At 36.2% G+C, this 19,028-nt stretch overlaps 1 protein-coding gene across 1 annotated transcript in view; it reads right to left on the reverse strand.

The window, feature by feature from the left end:
- The window catches only part of KIF9 (kinesin family member 9), a 74,543-nt gene extending 55,515 nt beyond the window's left edge, over window positions 1-19,028 (reverse strand). The window contains exons 1-4 of the mRNA XM_044656993.1: window positions 18,936-19,028; window positions 14,386-14,551; window positions 7,112-7,218; window positions 6,160-6,384 (exon numbers count right to left, since the gene is read on the reverse strand). Of these exons, the coding sequence (XP_044512928.1) occupies window positions 6,160-6,384; window positions 7,112-7,218; window positions 14,386-14,551; window positions 18,936-19,028 (591 nt within the window). The remainder of the gene's footprint in view (window positions 1-6,159; window positions 6,385-7,111; window positions 7,219-14,385; window positions 14,552-18,935) is intronic.

Genomic DNA, 19,028 nt, shown 5'->3' on the forward strand with positions numbered 1-19,028 from the left:
TAATCTATCTTCCCTCTTATCTCACTCCCTTTTCTCTTAAACCATTTTCTTCCTTATTCCTTGTTAAGGAAGAAGAGTTTCTACACTCAACTCTGTTTACATTTATTCTTCCCTCCTTGAATCAGTTCAGATAAAAGTTTTAGTGTTGTACTCCCCCACTGCACTTTCCATTATACAAACTCTTCCTTATATATCACATCAATGTGAGATATTTCTCCCCATTCTTCTCCCTTCCTCTCTCTTTCCCAGTGTAGCCCTCTTTCACAACCTCTCCATTCTTCTTTTTAAGGTCATCTAAACATAAAATCGTGTCTAGGTTCCCTAATTCAAATGCCTCTAAATTTCCTGATGATATCAAAGTTCTGAGAGGATTACATTTATCAGGAATATAAAGTTTATCTTATTGAGACCCTTATGATATCACTTACATATTTCTTTTTATGTTTCTCTTAAGACCTATGTTTGAATGTTAAATTTTCTATTTAACTTTGGTCTTTTCATCAGAGCACTTTTATTCTTTATTTCATTAAATATCCAACCCCACCCCACCCCCCAGAAGATTATATTCAATTTTGCTTGGTAGGTTATTTTTTATTGCAATCCTAGATCCTTTGCTTTCTGTGAAAGCACACTCCAAGCTCTCCTTTCCTTTAGAGTGGCAGATGCCCAATATTTTGTGATCCTGGCTGTGCCTCTTTGATACTTGATTTCTTCCAAACTGCTTGCAATATTTTTTCTTTTACCTAGAAGCTCTGGATTTTGGCTTTCATGTTCTTTGGAGTTTTAATTTTAAGAGTTCTTTCAAAAAGTGATCAGTGGATTATTTCTATTTTTACTTTGTCCTCTGATTCTAAGAGCATAGTTTTCTTTTATAATGCCTTAAAATATGACATCTAGGTTTTTTTTGTTGTTGTTGTCCATAAGTTCCAAGTAATCCAGTAATTCTTAAATTCTCTTTCCTCGATCAGTTCCCCAGGTCAGTTGTTTTTCCTGAGAGATACTTCACAATTTTTCAAGTCTTTTGACTTTATTATTTCTTGATGTTTCATGGAGTCATTATTTTCTGTTTGGTCAATGATAATTTTCAAGAAGTCATTTTCTTCTGTAAGGTTTTGCACCTTAAAAAACAAACTATTAATTCTATTTTCATATCTTTGATAGATCTCATTTGGGCTTAAAATAATTTTAAAGTGCCTTCTTTAACTATTTTAGGAATTCTTGTTGGGATTGTGTCCAGTATGTATTTTTTCTTTGAGATTTTGCTTGTTGATGTTTTCAAATCAGTCTTCTTCTGTATTAGCCTTGATATATTCTGTCATCACAGTAGCTCTTTATTGTTGAGTTTTTTTGATTACCTGTTCTTCCAATCTACTCCTTGATTCTGCATCTTTATTTTAGAGTGGGGATCTCTTTACTTCTGGAGGGAAGTTGTATGTGAGCCTCTTTCATGTTCTCAGGCTGTTTTTACCACTAAAACTTGGGGCCTGCAGGTTTTCAATGCTTCCAAAGTGGTGTGATCTGGGGAGTTGTTCTCTGTTCATTGCCCTCCTGATTTGATTCTAAAAGTTGGAACTGTTGGCTTGTGTTTAGCTGAGTTTCAGGAAATGGCTGCTAGACTAGGTCACAAACTTCTAGGAGATTCCTCAGGTTCAGAATGACTGAATTTCTGGATTTCCTTTGATCTTAATATCCTGCCCTGGTTATTCTACTGTAGTCACTATTCTGCCCTGGACTCAGAATCATACAAGCAATTTTCTGAAATTTGTTCTATACTCAATATTCAGCTATAGGGCCCTGCTTGCTAGCATCTGTTCCTCTCCATCCTGGGTCTATGCCCTAGAAATGGATACTGAGTGACAGCAGTAGCCCATTCTTGCTCCCATCACTAGTTCAGGAGTTCCTGTGGTTCTCTTTCTGCCCCTGTGCTTCCTGCCCTGTTTTGCTCTTTCTCAGATCCTTTTCCATCCCTTGGCACTAGAATACTCCCCAACTCTAATGTCATTGCTACCTAACTCTCCTGTCAAGCCACTACCCAGTATTGGCAGACCTCTCTATCTTCCTAAACTGCTCTGATCTAGAAAAATGCTTCTGTTTTATGGGTGAGTTCATCCCATTCACATTTAGAGTTATGATTACCACCTGTGTATTCTCCATCATTTTGATTTCCTCTTTTAGTCCTGCCCTTTCTTCTTTCACTATTTCCTTCCACACTGGTGTTTTCCTTTTAATCAATCCCCCTATTCCCCACCCTTATTTTACTTCCCTTCCCACCCATCTCCCTTCTTATTTCTCTCTTATTTTTCTTTAAAGTCTATTAAATTCCCTTCCCCCTCTTTTTTCCTCCCTTTTGATACTCCCCACCCCACTCAAAAAAACCAATTTTTGAGAGTTACAAATATCATTTTTCCATATAGGAATGTGAACAATTTGACCTTACTGAAGACCCTAAAAAATTTCCCCCCCTTTTTGTTTACCTTTTCATGTTTCTCTTGAATTTTGTATTTGGACATCAAATTTTCCATTTAGTTCTGGTCTTTTCTTTAGGAATATTTGGAAATCTTCAATTTTGTTAAATGCCCATACTTTCCCCTGGAAGTATACAGTCAGTTTTTCTGGTTAGGTGATCCTTGGTTATAGACCCAATTCTCTTGCCTTTCTGAATATATATTCCAAGCCTTGCAGTCCTTTAGTGTGGAGGCTGCCAGCTGCCAGATCCTGTGTAATCCTGACTGGGGCTCCTTGATATCTGAATTGTCTCTTTCTGGTTTCTTGCAGTATTTTCTCCTTGGCATGGAAGCTCTTGAATTTGGCAATTTTACATTCCTGGGATTGTCTCTTGAGCATTTAATGTAGAAGGTAATCTATGGTCTCTTTCAATGTCTCTTTCAAGAATATCAGGGCAGTTTTCTTGGATAATTTATTGTAATATGATGTCAAGGCTTCTATTTTTTCCATGTTTTCAGGTAGACCAATTATTCTCAAATTATCTCTCCTAGATCTGATTTTTAGGTCAGTTGTCTTTTCAATGAGATATTTCATATTTCCTTCTATCTTGTCATTCTTTTGACTTTGCTTTATTAATTCTTGCTGTCTTGTGAGATCATTAGCTTCTACTTGCCCAATTCTAGTCTTTAAAGACTGGTTTTCAACTATGATCTTTTTTCTTTTCTGTTTGGTCTATCCTGCTTTTCATGGCTTCCAGCATGTAAATTTTGGTTTTCAATTTGCTTATTACTTCATGTGATTTCTGTGTTTCTTTTTCCAAGTAAGAGATTCTATCTTTTAAACTGTTATTTTGTTTTTGAATTGCTTTTTTTCTACTTTTTTTGTATTCAATTGCTTTGAAAAGCTTCCCACTCTTCCCATTTTTCTTTTATCTTTCTTACTTGGTTCTTGAACTCCTTTTTGAGTTTGAGAACTTGTATTCAATTTCCATTTTTGGGGGAAAGTTTGGATGTGTTTGCTTGTTTGTCACTCTCTGCTGTTGCTTCTGTACTCTGCTGTTTTTCTCCATAGAAGTTATCCAGTGTCATAGACTTTTTCTGTTGGAGTTTATTTCTTTTGGTGCTTGTGGATTGTAGTTCCTGAGTGTTGGTAGCCATTGCTGTGTTAGTTTTTTTCTCTCTGTATTATCTTGGCTTCCCAGCCAGAAGTCTGAGTGAAGAGGGTAGGCAGCTCTTGTTGTAGAGAGCTACAAAGTGTTTTGCCCTGAGGCTATTTTTCCAGTCTACCTGGTGTCTGCTGTGGGCAGTCCATCTCTGAGCTATCTCTGCTGGCTCTGCATTCCTCAGCTTTGGATTCCAAGTCTCACTGCCAAGGCCTTGCACTGCCCTCAGGGGTAAGTCAGTAGTACCCTCAGCCAGCCCCTGAGAATTCAGAGATTGCCGGCCCTTGCTCTGACTCTTGCACAGTAGGGGGTGTGCACAGGGGAGGGGTGATCAGCTCATGCTTTGGTAGGTATAATTTTACCCCCTTATAGTGTAGAAATGCACAAATCCTGCCTACCTTCAAGACTGTGCCCCTTGGCAGAGCCCCTTCCCTTATCTGATTTTGATTTTTGTCCTTTTGAGATACTTTGTTGTGATTGGTAGTAGGAGAGTCATAATGTTCCTTCTACACTGCAGCCATCTTAGCCCAGAAACTGGAAAAATGACTACAATTTTTTCTTGGCTTTCCAATCAGAATTTGGTCTGATGTGCTTTGCTGTGGAGGTATGCTTGGAAGCTTAGGCAAAACTCCAACATCTTGATTTCACCTCCTTCATAATGTAGTTTATCACTTTTTTATATTTGACTTTCCCTTGCCTGATATGATTGCAAGTTGTACTTTTTTTGTATTCAAATGATGCACAGTGAGTTCTGTTCAAGCCCTTCATTTATAATATATATGTATATATATTATATATATATATTTTTTTTCCAGTCCAGGCATTCTTTTTTTCATTTTGTTGAATTGTTTAAAATATTCACATTCTTCCAATTGTCTCTCATATATAAGTATATATACATACATATTTATATTTATAATAAGAATTCCCTCCTTCCTTTGTAATGATGCTTTGTTCCTTCTGTTACTTTTTTTAAACCCTTAACTTCTCGTTAGAATCAATACAAAGTATTGGTTTAAAGGCAGAAGAGTGGTAAAGGTTCAGCATTGGGGGTTATATGACTTGCCCAGGGTCACATAGCTAGGAAGTATCTGAGGCCATATTTGAACCCAGGACTTCCTTTCTTTAGGCATGGCTCTCAATCCACTGAGTCACCTAATTTGCCCTTTGAGTTATTTTTGTTTATTTATTTACTTGAAGGTGACCCTAATCCCACTAGCTCTCTTACATTCACTTCTCAACATCCCTTCAATTTGTCACCACTTTGCCTAATTTTGGAGTTTTGCTTATTAATTCCATTTTTCCTTCTTTTCTTCTGGTTATCTAATCCCCCCTTTTTTTTCCTCTTTCAAAAATGAGAGAAACTTTTCTTCCCCTTAAATTTTTGTTTGTTTTTAAATTTTTATTTCCCTTTTCTAAAAAGAATCTTTTTCTCATGCTCTTCATTAACTTCTTTTCCTTTTCTGTATGTTGTATTTTTATTCTTTGGTTTATTGGCCTTATTCTGATTCATCCCTTCTAAGTCTCTGTATTTCCTCATAAAATTAAAGCTTTTAGAATAATCTATTTTGAGTTTCTTCTTCTAAACAGTTTCTGTTATCTCCTTCTCTGTCTTTTCCCTTGACCCCTATTCTGTTTGCCTCAGTCTTATAAATACCAATCCTGCAGGAGATAAAGAGGACAAAAGTATTAGCCCATGGTAGGGATCTATGTCCATGATTGTGCAGTTTATTATTTCCAGTTCCCTCCTTATGATCATTTTTGCCCCTCACACGAAATCTCCTCTCTAGAGGGGCCCATGCCTTCTCACTCTTCTGGGTGTTAGTTGCCCCAGAAGCTCTGATTCCCCTTATCCTGAGACAAGATATTGGAGTAACAGCAATCTTTCAGAGGCAGTATTCTCTCTAAGTACCAAATTCATGTAGATTATATCTATTATAAGGACCCCTTATCCAATTATAGAAGACTTCTCTCTTCCCATAGAAGTTTTCTTCAGCAAGATCCCCTTCCACACAAAGAATGGAAATTTTCCCTCCTCTTCCCATTTTAATCCCTTCCTTTGTCATTTCACCTATTTTTCTTGTAGGCTTTAGGAGTTATTTTTCTCTTCATTTGTTAACTTTCTGGAAATGGAAGGGATGTCCATCAATTGGGGAATGGCTAAACAAATTGTGGTATATGATTGTGATGGAATATTACTGCTCCGCAAGAAGTGACGAGCAGGGTCATTTGAAAAATACTCTATGAGAAAATGAACAGTGAAATGAGTAGAACCAAGGAAATATTATACATAGCTACAGAATCAACACTGGAAAAAATTGTGAAATTTTATCTCCAGAGAGCAGATGGGATATATTATGTATATATGAAGAAAAGTAAGCTAAACATATAAAAGATTTGTAATTTCATTTACATATAATCTTTTTTTTTGTATATGAAAATGCTTGTTTTATTTAGTTTTGTAAAATTTGGAATAAAAAAAAAGAAAAACAAAATGCTCCCTTTACATAAAGCTTAGCCTGAGGAAATAACTGAGAGAGACTTGATCTTACCTCAAAGAGGAGGCTGAAAGCATCCTCCTCCCGTCCAGCCATATGTACAGACAAACCCTTGACAAAGATTCCTTGTGGGCTTTCTGCTATGGTCATTGGTGTGTCCGAGTTGCAAACATAGGGAAGGGTAGACAAGAGATCAAACAGAGTCTCATTATATATTTCCATATATGAGACCCGAACAGTGATAGAATGGGTAGGACGTTCTTCTATCATCCTAAAAACCTAGAAAGAATATTAGAAATCAACAAATGTGTTTTCAATTAAATAGCAATTTTTATAGAGTACTTAGTATGTGTGCCAAGTACTATGTGGAAGATACAAAGTATGACAGCTCTGTCTTCAAATGATTTATAATTCAATTAGATGGGCTTTTCATCAATAAAGTATTTTACTATTCTGATAAAGGTAGCTAGATGGCACAGTGGAAAGTATGTTGAGCCTATAGTCATGAAGACTTGAGTTCAAATCCAGCCTCAGACACTTACTAGCTGTGTGACTCTGGACAAGTCACTTAATCCTGTTTGCTTCAGTTTCCTCATTTATAAAGTGATCTGGAGAAGGAAATGGCAAACCATTCTATTTTAGTAGCTTTGCCAGCAAAATCCTAAATGGGGTCTTGAAGAGTCAGACACAACTGAAACGACTGAACAACATTGCTCTGTTGCTTTTAAGATCTTGAATGATTAATGAGTAGATAGACCAGCACTAGTATATTTATAATTAGAGAAGGTTATGTGGTTTTAGTGAATAAAAGTACAGATTTCCCAAATGAATGAAAAAAGTACTTATTAAGTGCTTACTATATATATAAGGCAGGGGCAGCTAGATGGCTCTTTGTGTCCTCCACAGTACAATGATAAGCTCACAGTAGGATTTGATAAATACTTGTGTTTTCAGAACCTGGAGGAAAGACTATTTTGCCTTTTCTCTTATCAGAAATTGGTCATACCTGCTGTAAAGCTCGTGGAAGGATGCCTCGATGCTTATAGTTTTCAGTTGTTCCAGTCATGGTATATGTTTTTCCTGCTCCTGTTTGTCCATAACACATGATTGTGCCTAGAAACATTAAAAAACATTTGTGTAAAGATCAAGTAAAATGCCTTCCCATGGAATGTAGGCCTACAGATACAGGAATTTCTGAAATGTTCTAACAAGGCAAATAAAACTATTGCCATCTGCTATCAATTAAAAGCATATAATCAAACTATAATAAAATTATAACAATAAAAATTCCAAGGAAAGGAAAAACTATTTCCTACAGAGCCTATGGGAGGTTATATAAACTGATGAATAAAGAATTAGACAAGGAAGGAATACAAATAGTTGCCTCTTCTTTTTAAAATTTTCCCCAATTACATGTAAACACAGTTATCAACATTTTCCAAAGAATATTGTCTAGAATTCTCTTCCTTTCTCCCTCCCCCCCCCCCATCCATGTTGAGATGGTCAGCAATCTCATATAAATTTTACATGTAAAATATTTTTCCATACTAATCCTTTTGTGGGAGGAAACTTGATCAAAAATAAATTAAGAAAGTGAAAAAAGTTTGATTTGGTCTGGATTCAGACCAATCAGTTCTTTCTTTGGAAGCATTTCTCTATGTATTTTAGAAATGAGGCCTTTATCAGAGAGACTTATAAGAATTTTTTCATCATTACTATGTATTACTTTCCATCCTATTTCTCCATTTAGTTTCTGACCTTCATCTCCTCCAATTTTCCCTCTTTTCTATCAGCTCCACCTCCTTCTATCATCCCTCCTACTTTCCTGTAGGATAAGATAAATTTCTATACCCAAATGATTGTGTATTTTCTTCCCTCATTGAACCAATTCTGATAAGACTAAGGTTCACATGCTCCCCTCCCCAGCTCCCCCATCTTCCCCTTCACTGTAAAAATTCTTTTATGCCTCTTTTATGTGTGATAATACCTATTCTATTTTCCTTTCCCCATCCACCCAATGAATTCTTTTTTTTTATGCTTTATTTAATTTTTATATCATCCCATCATATTCAACTCACACCCTTGCCTTGACCATGTATACTCCTTCTAATTGCCCTAATAAAAATAAAAAAATTATCTTCCTGTGTAGGTAAATAGCAAACATTTTAACTTTATTAAACCTTTTGAATTTTCTTTCCTGTTTACTTTTATGTTTCTCTTGAGTCTTGTATTTGAGAGTCAAATTTTCCATTCAGTTTTGGACTTTTATAAAGAATGTTCAAAAGAGCTCTATTTCATTGAATAGCCATTTTTCCCCTGAAGGATCATGCTCAGTTTTGCTGGGTAAGTGATCTTTGGTTGAAGTCCTTGTTCCTTTGCCCTCTGAAATAACACATTCCAGGCCCTCCAATAGTTTAATGTGGAAGCTGCTAATAAATCTTAAGTTATCGTCACTGTGGCTCCATGATATTTGAATTATTTCTTTTTGGTTGCTTGCAATATTTTCCCATTGACCTGGGAGTTCTAGAATTTGGCTATAATATTCCTAGGAGTTGTCCATTTGGGATCTCTTTTAGGAGGTGGATTCTTTCCATTTCTATTTTCCCTCTTGTTCTAGAATGGCAAACCTTTTAGAAACTGAGTACCCAAACTGCAACCCTCATGTTGCATGTGATGCCCTCCGCCCCCACTCCAGACAGGGGAGGAAGTGCTCCCATTGAGTTGCTGGGCAGAGGGGTGGGTCATGTGGAAAGGTGCATGTGGAAAGGAGGAAGGGAGGAACCCCCTTCCTGTACATGTGCCATAGGTTCACCAACACAGTTTTAGAATATTGGGGAAGTTTTCCTTGATAATTTCTTGGAAAATGATGTCTAAGCTCTTTTTTTTTTTTTTTTTTTTTTTTTTGGTGATGGCTTTTAGATAGTCCAATAATTCTTATATCAGCTCTCCTGGATTTATTTTCTGGGTCAGTTATTTTTTCACATTTTCTTATATTTTTTCCATTCTTTTGACATTGTTTCTTGATGTCTCATGGAACCATTAGGTTCCACTTGCCCAATTCCAATTTTTAAGACATGGTTTTCTTGAGTGAGGTTTTGTACTTGCTTTTCCATTTGGTCAATTCTACTTTGTAAAGAATTTTTTTTTCTCAGTGAATCTTTGTCCCTCTTTTTTCCATATGGTCAATTTTGCCTTTTTCTCTTCAGTGCATTATTATATGCCTTTTTCCAATTTTACTTTTTTAAGGAGTTCTTCTCTTCGTTGGATTTTTGTGCCTTTTTCTTTTTTTAAAACCCTTACCTTCTGACTTAGAATCAATAGTGATCCCTCACCTATCACAGGAGTTACATTCCAGAGACCCCCCTGAGATAAATGAAAATTTGTGAAGTAGCAGAAGGGCAAATAGACTGATGCTACAGTTACTGAGCCAATTAGCACCCAGGATACAGAACACAGTGCTGTGGCTGGTCACCTTTTATTCCATCAGCTAATAGTGTACAATCTCACATTGGCACAAGCAGTAGTGGTGTACTGCATTTCCACTGTGTACAGTATGGTATTCATCTACACAATCCTGCAATATAGCAAAAACTCCAAGATACAGAATTAGATTTTTTTCTTTAAACTGTGATACAGTGAAGGCACAATAAGTGAACCACAACATAGTGAGTTCAGAGGGCGTCACAACACAGTGTACTGTGTATTGGTGGAAGAGTGGTAAGGGATAGGCAATTGGGGTTAAGTGACTTGCCCAGGGTCACACAGCAAGGAAGTGATTTGAACCTAGGACCTCCTGTCTCTAGGCCTGACTCTCAATCCACTGAGCCACCCAGCTACCCTTGTTCCTTTTTTTAAAAAACCAATTAGTCTATTTTATTTTTCAAGGTATTAATTTCTTCAGTATTTTTTGTGCCTCCTTTACTAAGTTGCTAAGTCTTTTTTCATTATTTTCCTGTATTACTCTCATTTCTTTTCCCAATTTTTCTTCTACCTCTCTTAATTCTTAAAATCTTTTTTGAGCACTTCCACTAATTCTTTTTGGGCTTGAGAGCAATTCATATTTTTCTTGGAGACTTTGGATGCAGCTAAATTGACTCTGTTTTCTTTTAAGTTTGTGTTTTAGTCTTCCCTGTCAGCAAAATGATTTTCTATGTTTCTTTTTTTCTTCTTTTTTTTGTTTGCTCATTTCCCAGCCTTTTTCTTTTAATCAAAAAAAAACTGTGGTGAAGGGAGCATTGTTCCCAGCTTCAGGTTCTTTGTACAGCTGATTTCAAAGCTGATTATGAGGATCTATCTGCTTTCAGTTCTTCCAAGGTGGTATGATGGAAGGAGAGGTGTGTTTAATAATCTTTAGGTCTGTGCTCTGTTGTGTGAATAATCATTTTTGTGGGTTCTACTACTCCAAAATTTGTTTTCAGGTATCATAACAGTTTTTGAGAGTAATTTGGTAGAGATTAGGTAGGTCTGTGTACCTTCTTTATCTTGGTTCTGCCCACAAGTAGACTTTTAATGCCCATTTATCCAACTGTATAATGGGAGAATCTTTAGGTTGGGTTTGGAAACAGCATTTTCAGTGGAAAGACAGCTGGATTTGAAGTCAAATCAAAACTCTGCTATTATCTGTATGATTGTGAGAAAGTTGCTTAGCCACTCTAGAACTTAGTATTTTTGTCTATAAAATGAGGGGTGTGAACAAGGTTAGACTAAAGGCCTTCTGAAGGTCAGGAACTTTTACCCTCTTCACCTTCCCCTTTTGGTATCCCTGGTCTTTTTGAAGCCTCTGCTCATCTTCTACCTTCTGCAGGAGGCCTTCCTTATACCCCTCTTCACTGAAGCTGCACCCTCTGAGGTTCTCTTCCTTCCACTTGGCATGTGTCTTGTATATAACTATTTATTTACAGTTATCTCCCCATTAGTATTCAAGCTCCTTAAAAGGAAGCAGTTTTTATTTTTTGCTCTCCTTTGTATTTTCAACATTTAGTACATTTCCTGGCACATAGGGATCTAGGTAGTATAGTGAGAGCGCTGGGTCTGGAGTCAGAAAAATCTGAGTTCAAATGCAGCTTCAGATACTTACCAAGTGAGTAACTTTAGGCAAGTCATTTCACCTCTGTCCACCTCAGTTTCTTCAATTTTAAATGGGGATAATAATAGTGCCTACCTCCCAGTATTGTTTTGAGGAACAAATGGGATAATTGTTAAGTGCTTTAACACAGTGCCTGGCATGTAGTAAACACTATACAAATGCTGGCTGTTATTATTAGTATAAGTAAGTGCTTAATACATTTTTATTTATAAGAACAATTGATCAAACTATGATCTTTAAATATCTCTTGCCATTTTATATTATAATCTTAAGATACTGACTCCATTTATGATTTAAGGGGGGGTTGCAGAGGTATTACAAAGAAATTATGAATCCATATGTGAATTAATAAATATGACAAATATAATTTTGTAAAATAAATAAAGCATTTATTATGGACTTACTACATGCTGGATATTATGCTAAGGCTAAATAAATGGTATGTCATATTTATAACTGCTTTTTCAAATATATGCTCTTATGGTTAAATTATAAATCATAAAAAAGCATTATTGGCTTTATAATGATTTTGTTATATATTTTCTCATTCTACAGACACTAAAAGAACATGTATTATCATGCATGTTGATTTTAAAAAGAGGTTCTTATACTCAAAAAAGGAGCAACTAAGAGAAAGGAAGCCAGTGAGAACAGGAGTGTAATATGTAAAGTATTACTCCTCAAAACGTCAAACTAGTTTAATTATTATCATTATTCAGAAAGGAGACCTGATTTCCCAGGTACTCAGGATTGAGATTGCCTTCCTCCCTATCTAAGTAAGCAGGAATGTATTCCCCTGAGTAGATAATAGAAACTCTAGGACTCTTTTGGAGAAAATGGACGTGGCCCTCTGAGGCTTTCAGTTCCACAAAAAAATGGAAGGATCTCTCTTGGAATGTCATTTTCTTCATATTGTAAGCAAACTTTAGAGGGAGGAGGCTTACTGGAGTCCTCTCTATATTCCAATACTATAGGATAATGAAGGACTATTGAATTTTTTTCTATGCTCATTTAAAAATATTTAAATGATATTTTTTCTGTTCATAGTACTTTAATTTCTGATTATATCCCTCCCTCTCCCCTTCCCCATCGAGTGAGACATCTCTTGTAAAAAGAAAAAGAAAAATGGTGGTGGTGGTGAAGCAATTTAGCAAAACACTTATCATACAATCTTATGATCTGGAGCCAGGAGGGACCTCAAAGGCCATCTAATCCAACTCTTTACCTGAAGAAAATGAGTCCTGGGAAAGTTGAGTGACTTGTACCAGGTCACAGAGTAGGAAGCACCTTAGGTGGCATTACATTATCAGATATTACATGATCCCAAATGGCATTTGTGTGACTCACTTTTGCGATATTTGCTTTATTATGGTAGTCTGGAACTGAATCTGCAATATCGCCAAAGTTTGCCTGTATATGCAATGTTCCACACTCATAGTTCCTACCTCTGCAAAGAATGAAGGAAGTGCCTCTCCCCAGCCCTTTCCCAGGGATAAGCTTGGCCATTATAATTATATCCTGTGCATTAAGGCTTGTGTCAGAATTCTTCTGGTAAGTCACTAATTATATCCGCTTTTCCTTCTAGTCTTCAATATTCTCTATCCTGGAAAATTTTTATTTGTTTCTCTGGTGTGTGCTACCCAGGGTAGGTAGGAAAGTTTCATATTCACATTAATATCTTTTCTGAGCAAACCATAGAAAGAATCAAGTATATTTCTTGCTCAAGCCTCAGATTCTATGATCTCAATACAACTTACTTAGCCTAAACCTTATTGTCTTTATCGTTTTTAAAAATCTATTTATTACTATCCAGGTTTTTAGGCTAATGCTATGAAGCGGTCTGAAGAGATTTAGGAAGTATTACTGCCTACGTATGATTTTACAGCAGAAATTTAATACCTCGACATACTTGACCCAATTTCCTGTGCTCTAGAATAGAGTTCATATAAAACTCAATATTTACCAGAACATGATTTTGGCATATTTTTTGTTGGCAGGAATATTAATGGTCATCTAGAACAGAAGAGCACAACATGTTTTACTTTGTCTAAAAAATAAGACCCTTTAGGAATAGAGCATGTAGCTAGTAGTAGTCAAGATTCATTCCTTGTATGTTCTTTACTTTTCGAATTTCCTTTAATTTCTCTATGCTACTATTTCTCTAGCTATAAGTACTAGGGCTATATAACCTCGAGGGAATAGTGAAAATTAATTAGAATAATGGTATAGTCCTATAATTCTTGAAATGATGGTCACTATAATCTAAGTATTATTTTATTGTTATGTACAACTATTCTGAAATGAGATAATGTGGAAATTTAGTTGATGGGCATAGTTCATAAACTATTTTCTCTATATAGTAATCAATAGACAAGAAAACTGGAGAAAAAAAACATTTATTTCCCCCAAAGAGGGGTTTTTTTTTTTTTGCTTGGTTTTGTTGGTTTGTTTTGCTCATTTTATCATAAAGATCAGACTCTGCTTTTGTGAGTAATACTAAAACACAAATATACTTAATACTTGACTTTTTATATTTAATTATGCTAATGAAATTCCTGGAAATAGTTCACCCTAAGAAGGCAAAATGATTTGACTTTATCGAAAAGATGCCATAAGACATATTTTTGGGAATTTTTCATGTAGCATATTGAGCACAAAAAACTCTTTGCTTTATAAAAAATACTTTATTAGAAAACCAATCTTTAAATTTGTTCCAATGTATGTGGTTCGAGTTCTGTCATGAATATTAGAAAGCAACTAATGACTCCTTCACAGAGTGAATCTATATATTTTAACAGAAATGCTATTATTATTTTGTCTATTTTAATGATTAACCTACAGTTTCATTACTGTGGGTATTTTCTTCATCAAGGGATATTGCAACTCTTTTATTATTAAGTATAAATTATTTGAGAGTTGCTCTCTGGTTAAATATTTATCATCCTTTGCCCAATATGAGTCTCTGGATAACAGAAAACTATTTTGTTACTTTGCTTGCCAGATCTAAAAGATCTCGGTTAATTTAACTTTTGAAAATCACCTTTGTTTCCTTGAGGCATCAAATTAGAACTTTAATTACCATAAAAATGTCATTAGAAGAAATCACTAATTTCTGTAACTTAGCTTACTTCCCACTTTTTCCATAGGTTCTTAAAATAAAAATAAAAAAAGTCAATTAACCAAAACCAAATTACCATTATAGCCATCCAGAGCTTGAGCAACGACTTCCTTAGCAACTGTGTCATAAACATTGTCCTGTGAAGCATCATGAAGAACTCCATCCAATTTGAAAGACCAGTCTGTCTGCTGGTTATTGACAATTCCTTTTCGGATATCTTTCTTGATATGGATATCAACGCTCTAAAAATATCAAGTGGTTTTATGAAAGAAAAATTAAAAAGGCGAAATTGTATGATATGGTTATCTTAGTCCTAACCCTGACAATGTTCAGGAAATATGCCACTACCTTCTGGAAAATGCTCTGACTCTCATACCCCAAAAAGTTGTTGAGGAGGTCTAGTGCAAAGAGAATGACTAGAAGTCAGAAGACCGAGGTTCTGGTCCAGACTCTGATGATGAAAACTCCATTTTCTCATTTATAAAATGAGGGAATTGTATTGGGTCACACCTAAGATCCCTTCAAACTTATTCTATGAAAATCTATGAAACTTATCGGCTATGTGACCCTAGGCAGGTCACTAAAATATCTCAAAGCCTGAGGGTCCTCGTCTCTAGTTTTACTAGGATTACCTTATGAGAATATGGAGTGGCTGTGCCAACAGTTTTCTCTAATCATAAAATCGTAGAGATAGTGCTGGGAAGGACCTCGGATGTCATCTAGTTCAGCCCCAACAGTTTACAAATGAGGGAACCTTGAAGGCCTACAGAGGGCCAGCTAGGTGGCTCAGTGGACAGAATGTTGGGCCTGGGGTCAGGAAGACTCATCTTCTGGAGTTCAAATCTGGCCTCATATGCTTACTCACTGCATGACCCTGGGCAAGTCACTTAACCCTGTTTGTCTCAGTTTCCTCATCTGTAAAATGAGCTGGAGAGGGAAATGGCAAATCACTCCAGTATCTTTGTCAAGAAAAACCCAAATGGGGTCACAAAGAATCCAATACAACTGAAACGACTGAAAAACAACAACAACAACAACAAGGGCATATTTAAGTACCTTTGAACATAGGGCTCTGACTCCAAGCTCAGCATTAGCCTCCCTCCCCCATTAAAGAAAAACATCACATTTCACACCTTCTTTACCAAGATATGGATTTACTGAATAAATATTTATTGAACAATTTTGCTGGGCCGAAGAAGTAAAAGCAGTAAAGGACTCTAGGTTTCTCAGACATTATTATATTATATATTAGAAGAGTTGGAAAGAGTTTCTTGGCTTTTTCTTGTAAAAAGCAACTGCTTTTCCCTAGCAAGGTAGCATGACGTAGTAAAGAAAAAGTCTGCTGGTTTTAGGAGTCAGGAGACTTGGGCTTAATCTTGCTTCGATTGGGATGATGGCAAGGCAGACATTTGAACCTTTCTCATCCTTAGTTTCCCAGAGATGTGGAATAGTGGAATATATGTAGTGAGTTATTGAACATGGTAGTTCAAAAATCCAGTCTCGGACACTTACTTAGCTGTGTGACCCTGGGCAATTCATTTAACCACTGTCTGCCTCAGTTTTCTCATATGTAAAATGTGAGTAATATCATCTCCTAATTTCCAAGATTGTTGTGGGAATTGAATGAAATGATGTTTGTGAAGTGCTTTGCGTATCTTAAAGCCCTATATAAAAGCTATTATTATTGAAAGTAATAAGAAGTAGATTACCTCCTTTAAGACTGCCATGAGAAAAATTCTCCACAATCTTTGTACAATATAGAAACATGAGTATTTATTATTGTTATTATTTTCCCCAGACTACTCAAAAGGTAGGAGTGTGATATTATGGAAAGAATACTCTCTCTGGAGCCAGAGGCCCTGGGTTCAAATCCCACTTCTGATGCTTACTACTTTGTGTGACCTTGGGCAAGTCACTTAACTTCCTCTAGGCCTGTTTCCTCATCTGAAAAATGAAGGTGTTGGTCAGGATGGCTTCTTAGATCCCTGCCAGCTCTAAATCTGTGATCCCAGAAAGATATGTTCTTCATCTCCTAATTTGGCATAGTCTTAAAAATATGTTCACAAACCACAAAAGAGGAGTTAGGGAAAAGTCTGTTTGGTTAATTTAGTACATTTATTCTCTTCTATGAAGGGCACACTAAAGGAATTTTTCACTAACATGAACATTTCTAGAATAATTCTAAATGATTTACCATTTTTCATGCTTAGGAGTAAAAGAAATCTGAAAAGAGTGAAGACAGACCTGACCAGAAAGAAGCTTTATGTGATAAAATTATACATGTATCTAAGTTCTTCTGACATGAATTTTTTTCCTGAAATAACCAGCAGACATGAATGCTGAATTCACTCTCAGTGATTTTTGAAAGATCAGAGATGAGAGGGGTATTTCAGGTCTGAGGAAAGTGAAATGTTTTGATTTTCAAAAATGGATGAGAAAATATGGTACAAACAATGGCCAGTTAGCTTAACTCGGATTCCTAGCAAAATTCTAGAATGCAGTATTGAGATGGCCAGTAACAATCTAGTAAATGGAAAGAGCCAGCATGGCTTCATTAAAAGTGGGTCATGTAAAACCAAATTTTCTTTTTTAACAGGGTTACCAAAAGGGTAGATGTCAAGGGAATTTAGTAGGTAGTGTTTATTAAGATTTTGGCAAAATATTCGATGAAGTTTCTCATACTATTCTTATGGAAAATTTGGGGATATGATACAACTAATTGGCTTCAGAAATGGATGAAGGCCATATTCAAGCAGTAGTCACTAATGGTTTGATGACAAGTTGGAAGGAAGTATCCAGTGGAGTGCCCCAGGAATCCATAACTTGTTCTCCATAAACTTTTGGGAGTTGAAGGTATTTTCATTTATTTAAATTCAGAACAAAAATTCAAAACTTAGGAAACAGAAAATTTGTGGAGCTAATACCAAAAGAAAAACTGCCTTCTCTTCAAGATATATCTATATATTGTCCATGTTCAAAGGGAAAAAAAAGGATTGACTAATCCCCTTTTGAAGTATTTTCAAAAAAGGTAAAAATAATATTTGTGATTTCAGGAAATGAGATTGTAATTATACAGCTGTTTCATTGCTAATTTTGAATTTGAAAGGGATTTTTTGGTTTCATATTTTAAAAGTATCTTTTTCTCAAAAATTTTGCTCATAAAATTGCTTGAAATTGTGTAACCAGCATAACCTAAAATATATATGTATATTTTAATAGCTTGTGTCCAAAGTGAGTAGAGTCAGGGCATATTCAGAAAATAGGATGTTTCTGTTTAGACTTCTGTTCTCTCAAGGCCTTTGGTTTGCTTAGCTAAGGGAATTAAATGCATTCTGAGGCTTTTTCCTTCAGAACAAGCATGTTTGCATACCTTTATAATGATTTTGATCAGTTTGGAAGACCTAAGTTAAACCAACCACTAGGTTTTTAGAAACACCCATAATTAGGTCCAAGTTACTTTCTCTGGTTGTTGTTTCTTTTTTAATATCCTATCCTTTAATGAAAATGTATAATAATAAAAAGATTCTGCAGATTTTGTTTATAGACATTTGTAGATATAAATCTAAGTGACAATGATGGTGAACCTTTTAGAGATGGAGTGCCAGGCCCTGCCCCAACCCCCAGACCAAGTGCTGTGCCCACCCTTCCCCCTTTACTCCTCCCCCCACCTTATCCCAAACAGGGGAGGGAGGAAGCACTCCCATTGGGCTGCTGGGCAGAGGAGCGGATGAAGTGAGGAATGTCCTCAGGTACATGGAGAGGGGAAGGGGAACAGCTCTGTCTTGAGTTCCTCTGGCTTTCTAGTAACAAAGTTTGGGGGTTTGGGGGAGGGAGGGTGACACACATGCCCACAGAGTGTGTTCTACATGTCATCTTTGGCACCTGTGCCAGAGGTTCAACACCACTGTTGTAGGATGACTAAATGATAATCTGGTGTGTGTTTTGAGTAAGGCAGTCAGGATGGGAAAGAGCCTCAGATTCAGGCTATGTGTGGGCTGGCTGAAGAAAATAAGGGATGTTTAGGCCAGAGAAAACTTAGAGGGGACAAAACAACCTGTGTTGGAGTCTTTGAAGGGCTCTCTTATTGAGAGATATTACATTTGTTCCATTTGGACCTTAGAGGACAGAAATAGAATAAATAGCTGGAAGATGTAAAGAGGGAAATTTAATCTTGATCTAAGGAAATACTCCCTAACAATCAAATCTAACCAAAAGTGGGGAATTGATTGCCTTGAGAGACCACAAGTTCCCTTTCATTTGAGGTCTCTAAGAAAAGGCTGTCTGACCACTTGCTGGGTATGTTGAAGAGAGGATTTTCTTTTTTCAGGTATGGCTGAACTAGATGGCCATTGAAGCCTCTTCCAACTCTGAAATTCTGTGATTCTATAACTTAACTATAAAGATAGATCAAAGGAAAAGCCTTTAAGTTTTTTCATCTGTAAAGTGTAATTAGACTAGCTAATCTCTAAAGTCCTTCTCAACTTTAAAATTCCAGGCTAACATTTCCAACTGGGCTTCAAAGGGCTCTTCTGAATTAGTACCCAACTTGGATAACATTAGTACACAAAATGGAAACTATAGTCAACTAAGAGAGGGTGCAAATGTAGCCATTGTAGATTATATTACCTTATTGTCATCTCCAAACGATATCATATCATAAGCAAATTCATCTGTGGGTCTGAACCGCACATATGCATGTACTTTTTTTCGAGTGCCCAT

Source organism: Gracilinanus agilis, chromosome 1, assembly GCF_016433145.1.
Source record: "Gracilinanus agilis isolate LMUSP501 chromosome 1, AgileGrace, whole genome shotgun sequence".
NCBI lineage: Eukaryota > Metazoa > Chordata > Mammalia > Didelphimorphia > Didelphidae > Gracilinanus > Gracilinanus agilis.